General features: G+C 39.4%; 1 protein-coding gene and 1 pseudogene across 2 annotated transcripts in view; both read left to right on the forward strand.

The window, feature by feature from the left end:
- Window positions 1-12278, forward strand: part of Ube2d2 (ubiquitin conjugating enzyme E2 D2) — a 30681-nt gene extending 18403 nt beyond the window's left edge. Inside the window, exons 3-7 of one of the 2 annotated variants that reach the window (XM_021214239.2) lie at window positions 4888-4919; window positions 4999-5076; window positions 5157-5262; window positions 6401-6494; window positions 10628-12278. In XM_021214239.2, coding sequence (XP_021069898.1) covers window positions 4888-4919; window positions 4999-5076; window positions 5157-5262; window positions 6401-6494; window positions 10628-10673 — 356 coding nt within the window. In that variant the 3' untranslated portion in view covers window positions 10674-12278. The remainder of the gene's footprint in view (window positions 1-4887; window positions 4920-4998; window positions 5077-5156; window positions 5263-6400; window positions 6495-10627) is intronic. The other variant, XM_029546943.1, reaches the window with a different exon arrangement.
- LOC115065557 lies at window positions 3685-3801 on the forward strand (annotated as a pseudogene).
- Window positions 12279-12508: the final 230 nt, after the last annotated feature.

Here is a 12508-nt window from a genome sequence, read left to right on the forward strand (position 1 = left end):
AAAAAAAAAAAAAAAAAAATTCACCCAATCATATTAGACTTTGACCTGCTTCTGCCAGCATTATTTTCTACCTATTCATTTGGATGTTTTCCTGAAGTAAAAGAACTGTTACACCCCTTTAATCCTGACACTTGAGAGGCAGAGGCAGGCGGATGGATTTCTGAGTTCCAGGACAGCCTGGGTTACACAGAGAAACCCTGTCTCAAAAAAAAAAAAAAAAAAAAAAAAAAATCAAAACTGTTCCTATACGTGGCTATTTTGCTCTTAAAGGATGACATGGTGTGGTATGGTATATGTGTGCTTGTATTTGACTGTATTCTACTGGCTCATATGTATGAAAGCAGGTATAATACTATTAGATTATTCTCAGTCCTGAGGGGTTGAACACAGGGCCTTGTGTATGCTAGGCACTCACTCTTACTACTGAGAAGCATCCCTCGCTAGACCAACTTAACAGTTATATTTGCTTGTATGTTTATTGTGTCTTAGGGGTTTCTCCTTTTTAACATTTGAGTCCCAGGGATTTAACTTAGGTTGTTAGGCTTCAGCAGATGTCTTTATCTACTCACTGGCCCTGCTAACATTTTAGTTCTAGTTTAATACTGTAATACTAAATTTTAGTATTAAAAACAAAAAGTCTCGTGTAGTTCATGTAGTCTTTCTGTCCCAACATCCCCAATGCTAGGATTGAAGTGGGAGCCATTAAGCCCAGGTGATTTGGGAAATTTTTTTTTTTTTAATTTTGGGACACACCCTCACCTCTGTCCCCACCCTGACACTTTCTTCTCTCATTGTGTCTTTCTGGCTACTCTGGAACTCTGTGTGTAGACCAGCCTCCCTAGTGTTAATAGAGATCTGTTTGTTTTAGCCTCTGAGTGCTGAGATTAAAGGTGTGTACAGCCAGACCTGGTGAGAGGTTCTGTTCTTTTGTGTGTATGTTTTGTTCCTTTTTTTGTTTTTTTCGAGACAGGGTTTCTCTGTGTAGCCTTGGTTGTCCTGGAACTCACTTTGTAGACCAGGCTGGCCTCGAACTCAGAAATCTGCCTGCCTCTGTCTCTCAAGTGCTGGGATTAAAGGCATGCGCCACCATGCCCGGCTCCTTTTTTTTAAAAACAAAACAAAACAGGGCTGTGGCAGTTCTGGACTTGATTTGTAGACCAGTCTGGCTTCAAATTCACGGAGGACCTCTCCCCCCCCCCCACCTGTGTGGGAATTAATTATGGCATATGTCACCATGCCTAGCCTTGGTGGGAAGTTTGAAGTATGCCAATAACAATAGATTTTTGATTTACTGCTATTGCAGTTTGTAATATTACATTTTTTTCTTAGAGCAGAAATTGCTGTCCTGCAAAGTTAAGGGCAAACTAATCAATCTATCTCTTTGTAGTCCTGGCTGTCCTGAAAACTCATTCTGTAGACCAGGCTGGCCATGAACTGAGAGATTCACATGTCTCTGCCTCCCTAACGCTGGGATTGAAGGTGTACAAGACCACTGCCAAATACTTTTTAAATGTGGGTTACTTGGACTTCATTTCAAAACAAAACAAAAAAACCAAGAACCTTAATTTGCTACAAATGATAACACTGAGAAAAAACCAATACATACTGAATATAGTAGCATATGTCTGCAATTCCAGAATCTTAATGGGTTTAGATAGGAGAGTTAAGAGTCCAAGATCAGTCTGTGCTATAGTGAGAGGTACTCTCAAGAAACAAAACTATGGAGGCTAGAGAAGAGAGATGGCTCAGCAGTTAACAGTACTGACTGCTCTTCCAAAGGTCCTGAGTTCAAATCTCAGCAACCACATGGTGGCTCACAACCACCTGCAATGAGATCTGGTGAAGACAGCTATAGTGTACTTTCATATAACAATAAATAAATCTGAGAGAGAGAGAGAGAGAGAGAGAGAGAGAGAGAGAGAGAGAGAGAGAGAACTATCATGAGATGGCACTAGAGGTTTTTTTTTTTTTTTTTTTAATGTCAATAAAGGCTGTAGAATGGCTCTGCAGTTAAGTATGCCTACTTTTCTAGAAGGTAGGAGTTCAGATTTCAAGCACACAGGGAGAGCTCAAAACAACCTGTTAACTCCAGTTCCAGAGGTTCCAGCACCCTCTCCTGGCCTACCTAAGCATATGCACATACACATAAACTAAAAATCTTTATTTAAAAAAAACAAAAACAACAAAAAAAATAAACACAAGCCAGGCATGGTGGCGCATGTCTTTAATCCCAGCACTCGGGAGGCGGATTTCTGAGTTTGAGGCCAGCCTGGTCTGCAGATTTCCAGGTCAGCCAGAGCTATACAGAGAAACCCTGTCTCGAAAAACAAAAACAAACAAACAAGATGCTCAGAGGGTAAAAGAAAGCACTTACTGAGTTTGACCTCTAAACTTGTGGTTGTAGGTGTGAACTGACTCTGAAAGGTGTACTCTGACCACCTTTCCTCCATACACTGTGGAACATGTATGCTATACCCACATTTCAAAATGAGTCCACTGTAGCTGTCTTTAGACACCAGAAGAGGGCATTAGATCCCATTACAGATGGTCGTGAGCCACCATGTGGTTGCTGGGAATTGAACTCAGGACATTTGGAAGAGCAGTCAGTGCTCTTAAACACTGAGCTATCTCTCCAGCCCCCTTTCTCTCTTCTTTCTGTGTGTGCAATAGTAGAGATTGAACCTGTAGCCTCACACCTGCCAAACCTGTGTTCTACCATTTAGCCACAATGTCGGCTTAAGTTCTTAAGTCTGGTAAGATTTTTAGCAAGAATAAAGGATTGCTGTCAGAAGACTAGAGACAAAGAATTAGTACTTAGCTACTAGAAAATTTTATATTCGAAACCTCAATATTTTGAAATTATTTAAGTGCCCTTTTAATCTGATTTTTAGAAACTGACAGATTACAATAACAGATTTAAATTGAATATGAAAGGATTAGGTTGAAGGAGGAGACTTAAGAGATCTAGTTTCCCATTGGGTCATTACTACCTAGTAGAGGCTCTAGAGTTATTATTGGTTTTGGAGTTTTGTTTGTTGAAATGTATCATGTATGTATGTATGTATGTCTGTATGTATGTGTGTCTGTGTGTATGTATGTACTTACGTACGTACGTATGTTTGTCTTAGGTATTTGGTCTGAGGCAGGGTCTCAGCCATGTGTGCAGATCAGGTTGGACCTCTCTACCTCTTCTTTAGTGCTGAGAAAAATGCCCATCTGATTCTCGTTTCTTTAACCAGGACTCTAAGAGTCTTTTATGGGATATGGGTAAAGGTAGTAGGACCAGAACAAGTATATAGCTCAAAACGATTTTCTTAACTGGTTTTATTTAATCCACTGAATAATTGATTGTTCAAAAGTAGGAAGAATTTAACAAGGGAGATAAACAAAGGATAAAAACTTTAACAATAACCTGTAGCATTTACTTTGTGTACTAATTTATTGTCCCCGAATCTCAAAAAATAATGTGCTAGGAATTTGAAATTTGAGAAATGGGTGAATTTTGTTTTCATTTATTGAAACAAAAATTAAAAACAGTTTAATTCCTGGGCCAACAAAATGGCTCCTAGGTGAGGTGCTGCCAACCCTGCCTACGTCAGTTCAGTCCCTGGGACCCAACCAACTTACCACAGTTTCCTCCGACCTCTGAAGCCACATACAAAATAATTTAAATACTTAATTTATGTGTTGTATTTGAGTGTAGAAGGTTAACAACATACCCCTTAACAAGGATGAAAGAGACTACTGGGCCTTACCTAGAGGCATTTCTACTTATCTTGTGACATCTAACTACTGTTTTTGTTTGATGCCTTCTAAAATGTGTTTGGTGACTCTAAATATGTTTTTCTGATAAATGAGCTGCTAGTGGTGAGTTTGGGGCCTAATAAAAGAAACAAACCATAGACAATCACGTATTGAGGAGGTCCGAAGGACCTTTAGATATAAGAGTTAGCTTGGTTGGGTGATCTAGATAAAATCACACTGGCAGTGTCTCTCTCTCTGGTGTAGATGTTAATGGCTAGATTTTCCTTACAAACTCTTTGTTCTCTGTATTGAGTAAGCCCACTTTAGAAATGGGACAAGTATTATTTACTGCTTTTATGGGAAGTTACCTTATTGAATGTTTTGAAATTATCTCTATAGATTATGAACAAATTTGTGTGTTTTGTGTGTTTGTATTTTAAAGTAAGGTTGAGGATCCAGCCTAGAGTCACATATGCTGGGCAAATGCTTCATGTTCCCCCAGCTCTATATTGAAGGATATACTGGAAACTCTAAAAACCTACACAAGATCATAATTTATTTTCATTACTTATTTGGAGGCAGCTTGGACTGGTCTGGCATTCACTCACTGTGTAGTCAAAGAGACCCTTCCACCTCTGCCTCCTGAGTACTAAGATGAAATGGAAATGCCACAGTGTCTTGCCTACATTTTTGTTGTTGTTTTGTTTTTTTGAGACAGGGTTTTCTCTGTGTAGCCCTGGCTGTCCTGGAACTCACTCTGTAGACCAGGCTGGCCTAGAACTCAGAAATCTACCTGCCTCTGCCTCCCAAGTGCTGGGATTAAAGGCAGTCACTGACACACCCTGCTCACTTGTCTGTCTGTCTTAACCTGTCTTGCTCTGTCTCTGTCTATCTGGTTTCGTTTCCTTCCTTCCTTCCTTCCTTCCTTCCTTCCTTCCTTCCTTCCTTCCTTCCTTCCTTCCTTCCTTCCTCTTTTAATAGTTTGGACTCAATTGGTTTAGTCTTCATCCTGTCCATAGAAACTAGTCATTATCATACTATTTATAAATAAACTTTGATTAGGTATAGGAAATGATAGGTTACATTGTAGGTGTAATGTGAATATTGTTAATTAACGTGTAACCTTTTTTTCTTCTTTTTCAGTGTTTCATTGGCAGGCTACAATAATGGGGCCAGTAAGTATTCACTTTAATTCCTTAATAATTGTCTCAGGTAATTTATCCATTTTTAATCTAATTTTCTTATCATCAACAGAATGACAGCCCCTATCAGGGTGGAGTATTTTTCTTGACAATTCATTTCCCAACAGATTACCCCTTCAAACCGCCTAAGGTAATTGGTATATGATCATTGCTCTTAAGATGCTCTATGTGGTACTGGTAAACGAATCACAAAGATTTCTTTTTCTTCAGGTTGCATTTACAACAAGAATTTATCATCCAAATATTAACAGTAATGGCAGCATTTGTCTTGATATTCTACGGTCACAGTGGTCTCCAGCACTAACTATTTCAAAAGGTAATGGAATGGTTGCTTGATATCAAAGTGAAATAACTGATTTTTGTGCAGGGTATGGAAGAGCACACCTTGAATACCAGCATTGTGGAGGCAAAGGCAAGCAGATCTCTGAGGGCTTGCACTGTATAGTGAGACCTTGTCTCAAAGGAGAAAGTAACTGCTCTTTGTTACTGTTCTCTGTTGGCTTAGCTTTTTAAGATTATCTGGGGTTTTTTTTTTGTTTTGTTTTTGTTTTTGTTTTGTTTTGTTTTGTTTTTTAAGATTTATTTATTTATTATATGTAAGTACACTGTAGCTGTCTTCAGACACTCCAGAAGAGGGAGTCAGATCTTGTTACGGATGGTTATGAGCCACCATGTGGTTGCTGGCATTTGAACTCCAGACCTTCGGAAGAGCAGTCGGGTGCTCTTACCCACTGAGCCAACTCACCAGCCCCTTTGTTTTTGTTTTTAAAGAAATGAATGATGTGATTGATTTTGTTTGTTTTGTTTAAGACAGGGTCTTACTCTGTAGTTCAGGCTGACCTTAGCTTCTACAGTGCTGGCATTACAAGTGTGAGCTACTTACTGTACCTGGTTAAAACTTATTTTATTTTTGAGACAATCTCCTATTGAAGTTTCTGTGTGACTGACTGTTGTCAGACAACTATTCTTGTCTGTTGGAAGTTTGATAGCTGATTTTCTCTGAATGTGAGCCTCTGAAAGTTGAGGTTCACTAGTGCTGACGTGTATCCTCAATCCAGGGGTGCACTAGTGCTGACATGTATCCTCGATCCAGGGTTTAGAAGAGCTGTTTTGTTCTGCTGATAACTGAACTCAGCAGAACCTCATGCACATTGTGCAAGCTCTCCACCACTAAGCTACCTGCATTCGCAATGCTATATTATGATCATTGTTGGCATCTCAGGTTAGGGTTTTGGTGGTGATTTGTTTATTTTCTCCTTGGAAACAGGGTCTCGCTGTGCTGCTGTGGCTGGCCTTGAACTCAAAGATATCCACCTTTTCACCTGCCTCTGCCTCCTGAGGGCTTTGATTAAAGACCATGCCCAGCCTCTGATGTTTAAGCCTTTTGCTTTTGTCTTTTACTAATCTACACTTTTGGTTTTTTTGTTTTGTTTTGTTTTGTTTTACTATCCCAGTACTTTTGTCCATCTGTTCTCTGTTGTGTGATCCCAATCCAGATGATCCTTTAGTGCCTGAGATTGCTCGGATCTACAAAACAGATAGAGAAAAGTAAGTATCACCTCCGATAAAACAACTGTCAGGTATGGGGTAGAGCTGCCTCACAGCTTGTTACTATAGAGCTGCATATAGACCAAAAGTTTAAGATAAACTCTCTAAGGGGTACATGAAACGGGTTTCTATACCATAAACAGATGATAATAATCTCATATATATAGTTGTCTAATGTAAATTCTATTAAAACTCTTTCTTACGGTACTTATTAATACCTTCATGTCTTGTTTGGTTTTGTACTTGTGAATTGTACATCAGGTTCCCATTTATTTATCTTACATATAGTTTGGTAACTTAATGGGAAAGATAATTGACTTTACTACCATTTGGCATAAAGGTGCCAAATCTTTTCAAAACAAGTTTTGATGTAGAATTAGGAATTTTAGAGCTGTACACTGTATGACTTACTCAAGAATGATCATATCAAAAGTGACTAAAAGTTCTAGTCACCGGGCGTGATGGCGCACTCCTTTAATCCCAGCACTCAGGAGATGGAGGCAGGCGGATTTCTGAGTTTGAGGCCAGCCTAGTCTACAAAGTGAGTTCCAGGACAACCAGGGCTACACAGAGAAACCGTGTCTTGAAAAAACAAACAAACAAACAAACAAAAAAAGAGTTCTAGTCATTTTTGCTTTTGTGTCTTACTGGATGAGATTAAGGTGGAACTATATAGAATATGGGGGTTTTGCATTCCCCCCCCCACCACTTTTTTAAAGATTGATTTATTTATGAGTACACTGTAGCTGTTTTCAGACTCACCAGAAGAGGCCATTGGATCCTATTACAGATGGTTGTGAGCCACCATGTGGTTGTTGGGAATTGAACTTGGGATCTCTGAAAGAACAGTCGGAGCTCTTAACCATTTAGCCATCTCTCTAACCCTGCTGTTTTGATACAAAATTTCTTGTGTAGCTCAGACTGGCCTGGAACGGAAAGATCCTCTGCCTCTGCTTCTCAGTGCTGGGATTAAAGGCACATGCTGGTGATGGCCCAGGGCTTTATCCCAGCATTTAGGAGGGAGGAGAAGGCAGGTTTCTGAGTTCAAAGACAGCTGAGGCTATGTGGAGGAACCCTGTCTTGAACACCTCTCACCCCAAGAAAAGGGCACATGCCACTATATCTTTACCATTACACATAGCTAGATTTTGAGTTAAAAACATAAAAGACTAGCTGAATGTGGTAGCCAGCACCTTTGATCCCAGCTCTTGTGAAGTGGAGACAGATTTAAGACCCTGTCTCTCATTAGCTAATTAATTAATTAAAAGTTACGATTACTTAAAATCTGTTGTATTTAAAGTCATAGATACAAGCTGGGCTGTTGTGGTACACATCTTTATTTTTAATTCCAGTATTTGGCAGGCAGAGACAGACAGAACTCTATGATGTCAGGGCTAGCCTGGTCTACATAGTTTCAGGACAGCCAGGGCTAAATAGAGAGACCCTGTCTCCATAGAAAAGAAAAAGAAAGCCGTGTGTGTGTGTGTGTGTGTGTGTGTGTGTAGATGTGTAGATGTGTATGTATATATATGTGTGTATGTGCGCATATATATATATATATATATGCATGCATGCATGCATGCAGAGTATTGAGGCAGGAGGATTGTGAATTTGAGGCCACCTTGAACAACAGGATGATAGCTATATTAATGTTAGTGTTTATTGAAGCTACACCAGCAGTAGGGAATACTGGACACTAATTCTTAGTTTAATTTTGTTTTGTTTATGTCTGAGTACCATTAATAATCATGTTGTTTCTGGTTAAATTTAAAATATCTTAGCCTGGCAGTGGTGGTATACACCTTTAATCCCAGTACTTGGGAGGCAGAGGCAAATGGATTTCTGAGTTCAAGGCCAGCCTGGTCTACAGAGTTCTAGGACAGTTAGAGCTACACAGAGAAACCCTGTCTTGATAAAATATTTTAAAATTAAAAAGTAAAATTCATGGGCTGGAGAGATGGCTCAGCAGTTAGGAGTACTGACTGTTCTTACAGGTCCTGAGTTCGCTTCCTAGCAACCACATGGTGGCTCACAACCATATGTAATGAGACCTGATGCCCTCTTCTGGTGTGTCTGAAGACAGTGACAGTGTACTAACATACATGACATAAATAAATAAACCTTTTTTAAAAATTAAAATAAAATTTATTGCCTTGAGGCAGAGACAGGCAGATCTCTGAGTTTGAGGCCAGCCTGGTCTACAAAGGGAGTTGCAGAACAGCCAGGACTACACTGAGAAACCTTGTCTGATGATGCATTCTTGGAATTTTTTTTTTAACTATTTTTATTTTATGTACATTAATCCTTTGCCTGCATGTATGTCTGTATGAGGGTGTCAGATTCCCCTGGAATAGTAGTTACGGACAGTTGTGAGCTATGTGGGTGCCAGGAATTAAAATAGGGTCCTCTGGAAGAGCAGCCATCAATGATGACTCGTAACTGTGAGTCATTTCTCCAGCCCAAATTCCTGTTTGTCGCCCCCTCCTCTTGTTTGTTTGTTTGTTTTTGTTTTAAGATGGTCTCATGTAGCTGAGGCTGGCCTCCTTAATTCACTGTGTAACTTTGGATGATCTTGATCCTCCTGTCTCTACCCATTGAATAATGTGATTACAGGTATATTTGTTTAGACTTACATAGGTTTTCATTGTTTATTTTGTTAATGGAATGTTTTACAAATTATTGAAATAACCCTACCAGAATGAGTTATTTTATTAATATAAAGGAAGGTATTATGCCATTTTATTTCTTTGTAGGGGTTTTTTGTTTGTTTTGTTTTTGGGGGAGACAGTATCTTACCATGTGGGCTTGCTACAGCTTGGTATGGATACCATACTCACCTTCAGTTCACACATACCTATTTATTTGCCGATGCCTTCTAAGTGCTAGGACTAAAGAAGTGGACCGCCATATTCAACTCCTTGTAGGGTTTTTTGGTTTTTTTTGGTTTGTTTTTGTATAGAATAGAGTTTGTTCAGGACATAGGGAGGGGAGTTAAGAGGATAGTAGAGGCAGAGAGAGGGAGTAGAGACCGGCCATGACTGTGGGGTGGAGAGAGGGAGGGAGCAAGAGGCAAGGAGAGAGAGGAAAGAGAGCTCCTTGTAATTTTTTATATTTACTTTATGTGTAAGAATAGGTGAGAGTTCTTTTTGTGTATATGTACTACATGGGTACCCACAGAGTCTGTGAGAGGGAGTTGGATCTCCGGAACTGGAGTTACACGTGTTTGTGACCTGACTGCCATGTAGGTGCTAGGAACTGAGTGAGGCCCTCCTTATCAGCAGCAAGTCTCTTACCTGCTGAGCTGCCTCTAGCTCTCCTGTTACATTTTTGTGAGACAAGAGTCTCTGTGTAATACAGGCTGGTCTCATTCTTTTTGTGTGTTTTGAGACAATTTTTGGAATTTAATGCTTCAGTCTTCTCTCTTGGCTCATGCTGATTTTAAGAACCATATAATATTAAATTACATAGTCACAAAATTCTTACATAATAAGGTGTCTTGGCACATGCCTATAACCCTACAAAGCCAGAAAGACTGTGGGTTTAAGGTTAGCTTTGGCTACATATTAAGCCCAGAATTCAGGAGAACAGATAGTTAGATCTCTGTGAGTTCAAGACTAGCCTAGTCTATAAATTGAGTTCTAGGACAGCCAGGGTTGTTATGCAGGGAAACCCTGTCTCAAAACCCAAAAAACTTAGGATGATACACATACCAGCAAATACTAAACTTGAATCTAGAGTCCTTTAGATACATTTATAGGAAATTGTTTTGAATTTTAGAATAGTGTCTCACTGTATCCTGAGTATAGACTTATTTATAATTGGAGGTAAAGCTGGGTGATGCTATGTCCCTGTCATAGCAACAACCCAGGAGGGTTGCCACAAGTTTTGAGGCCATCCTAGTTTTAGGTAGTTCATGGTCAGCTATGGCTTTGAAGTGAGACCCTAACCCAAAGGGAGGAGCAGGTGGTTAGGGAGCAAAAGGTGGGTGTGTGAAAGAAATTAGAGGGAGAAAGTTGATTTTGTTTGAACGTTTTCAGTTATTGTCTTAAAATTACTAGTTGGGATAATGAATGAAATGTTGCTTATTGACTCCTTACCTTATGTTAAGCTGAGTTCTCTTTGTGTGTGTACAGGTACAACAGAATAGCTCGGGAATGGACTCAGAAGTATGCGATGTAATTAAAGAAATTATTGGATAACCTCTACAAATAAAGCTAGGGGAACTCTGAGAGAGAGAAAGTCCTTTTGATTTCCATTTGACTGCTTTCTATGAGCCCACGCCTCATCTTCCNCTGTGCACATGTTTACCTGACACAGCAGTGCTGCGTGTTGTACATACTTGGAACAACAAACTAGAAATACTGTACTTCTGTACCAACATTGCCTCCTAGCAGAGAAGTGTGTGTGNGANAAGCCAGTTCTCCGGGCGTAACCTAGGTGTGAGACTAAAAGCTTTCCTTATTGACTTAACTTTGGATAATGGCAAGATGTGAGGGGTAGTGGGTACACAGTGTGTNCTTGAATGGGAGGAAAAAGCTCCAGTGACCCAGAGGAGATTGTTCTTAAGTGGGATCCTTCCAATCTCAAACAGTCAAAAAGCAAGGTGAAGAACGTGAAGCTGTATTCATTTCATCCTGAAGGACCTACAACTTAGGTGAAAGTTATGACCAAACAGATTAAACTACATGCTGTGCTTTAAGGTCTAAGGTTAACNGATCAACATTTAAATGGACTGGAGCTGTTAGTACATAAAGTGTGGTGGGCTTTGTTCCCAACACTTCACTCTCCCTGCCCTTTCAGCCTTCCTCCTTTTAGCCCCTTTCCATAATCTTTGGTTTGTATGTGGTTTCTCAGTTAATACATAGCTAATAGCTCTTATTTTTCTTATGTTTTTAACTGCTTTAGGCCTATTTCGATGTAAGGGTGGAGATGTATTTGATGGAAATCCGTGTGTATATTTAAGACCCCGTTGCTCCTTTGGAGCTTGTACGTTCACGAATGATTCATCTGTGTAATAAACTGATTACTACAGTCATTACAGATAATTTTGTGTGACTAGGCTTTTTGATTTAAAAACTTGGTCTAGCTAAGGTTAGTGGTGGATTTTTTTTCCTCACCCCTGAAATGTTTTCATCTATATTTGTTGCATTTCAAAATCATGAAACAATTCCAGTTTACATACTAAAAAAGATATAAGAGTAATTTTATTAAACAAGGTAGAGGCATAAGCTTAAAGGCATTTTCATGAAACTTAAATGTGCACCATTCCAGGAACATGACTGTTAAACTAAATAAATTTGCTTTGTTAATGAAACTGAGCAGCATTTCACCAAAACCTGTGACAGTCTCTTGGTACATAGGACATAGAACGCAAAGGTGTAGGTTGCTGTTTGATAAGTTAATTGATTGTAATTATAAAGAGTAACTGACCAAACCTGGGAAACATGAGCACAATCTTGTATTGGAGAGTCTACGTTATTACTTTGCACTAACATTTGCAGGATGTCCATTGGTTTTAAATTGTACTGTATGTGGCTTTTTGAAGTCTTCCCTTGACTCTAGTAAAATGTAGTTTGAAATTTGTAAACAACTGTTAATCCAGAAACATTCATGTGAACTAGGCTAGTTACCTCCCCTCATCCCTTTTCCTAACCTAAATGTAAGCCGGGCCAGCTTGAAGGCCATGGCCAATGCTCTCTAGTCACCAGGATCTTTAAACTGCATCTTGACACTCTTGCACAAAAATTGAGGAATAAATGACCACTGCTTTTGGTTTTAAACTTGTTCACCTGTCTCATCTCTCAGTGTCAATGTTCCTCCATCTCAGCCTGTCAGCTAAAAAGTCTCTTAATTAGCAGCTGGCTGCTTACACAAATTTAAGGAATGCTATATTAGCATCTCCTTGGTCCTGAAGATAATGACTTTAACCAGTTGTGAAAGAAAAATTCAGAATTGAACTCTAACTGGAAATTCGCTTTTGGGTGCTGTGTGTATGTTTGTCTGTTTCAGTGGGC

The sequence above is a fragment of the Mus pahari genome, chromosome 15 (assembly GCF_900095145.1).
Source record: "Mus pahari chromosome 15, PAHARI_EIJ_v1.1, whole genome shotgun sequence".
NCBI classification, from domain to species: domain Eukaryota; kingdom Metazoa; phylum Chordata; class Mammalia; order Rodentia; family Muridae; genus Mus; species Mus pahari.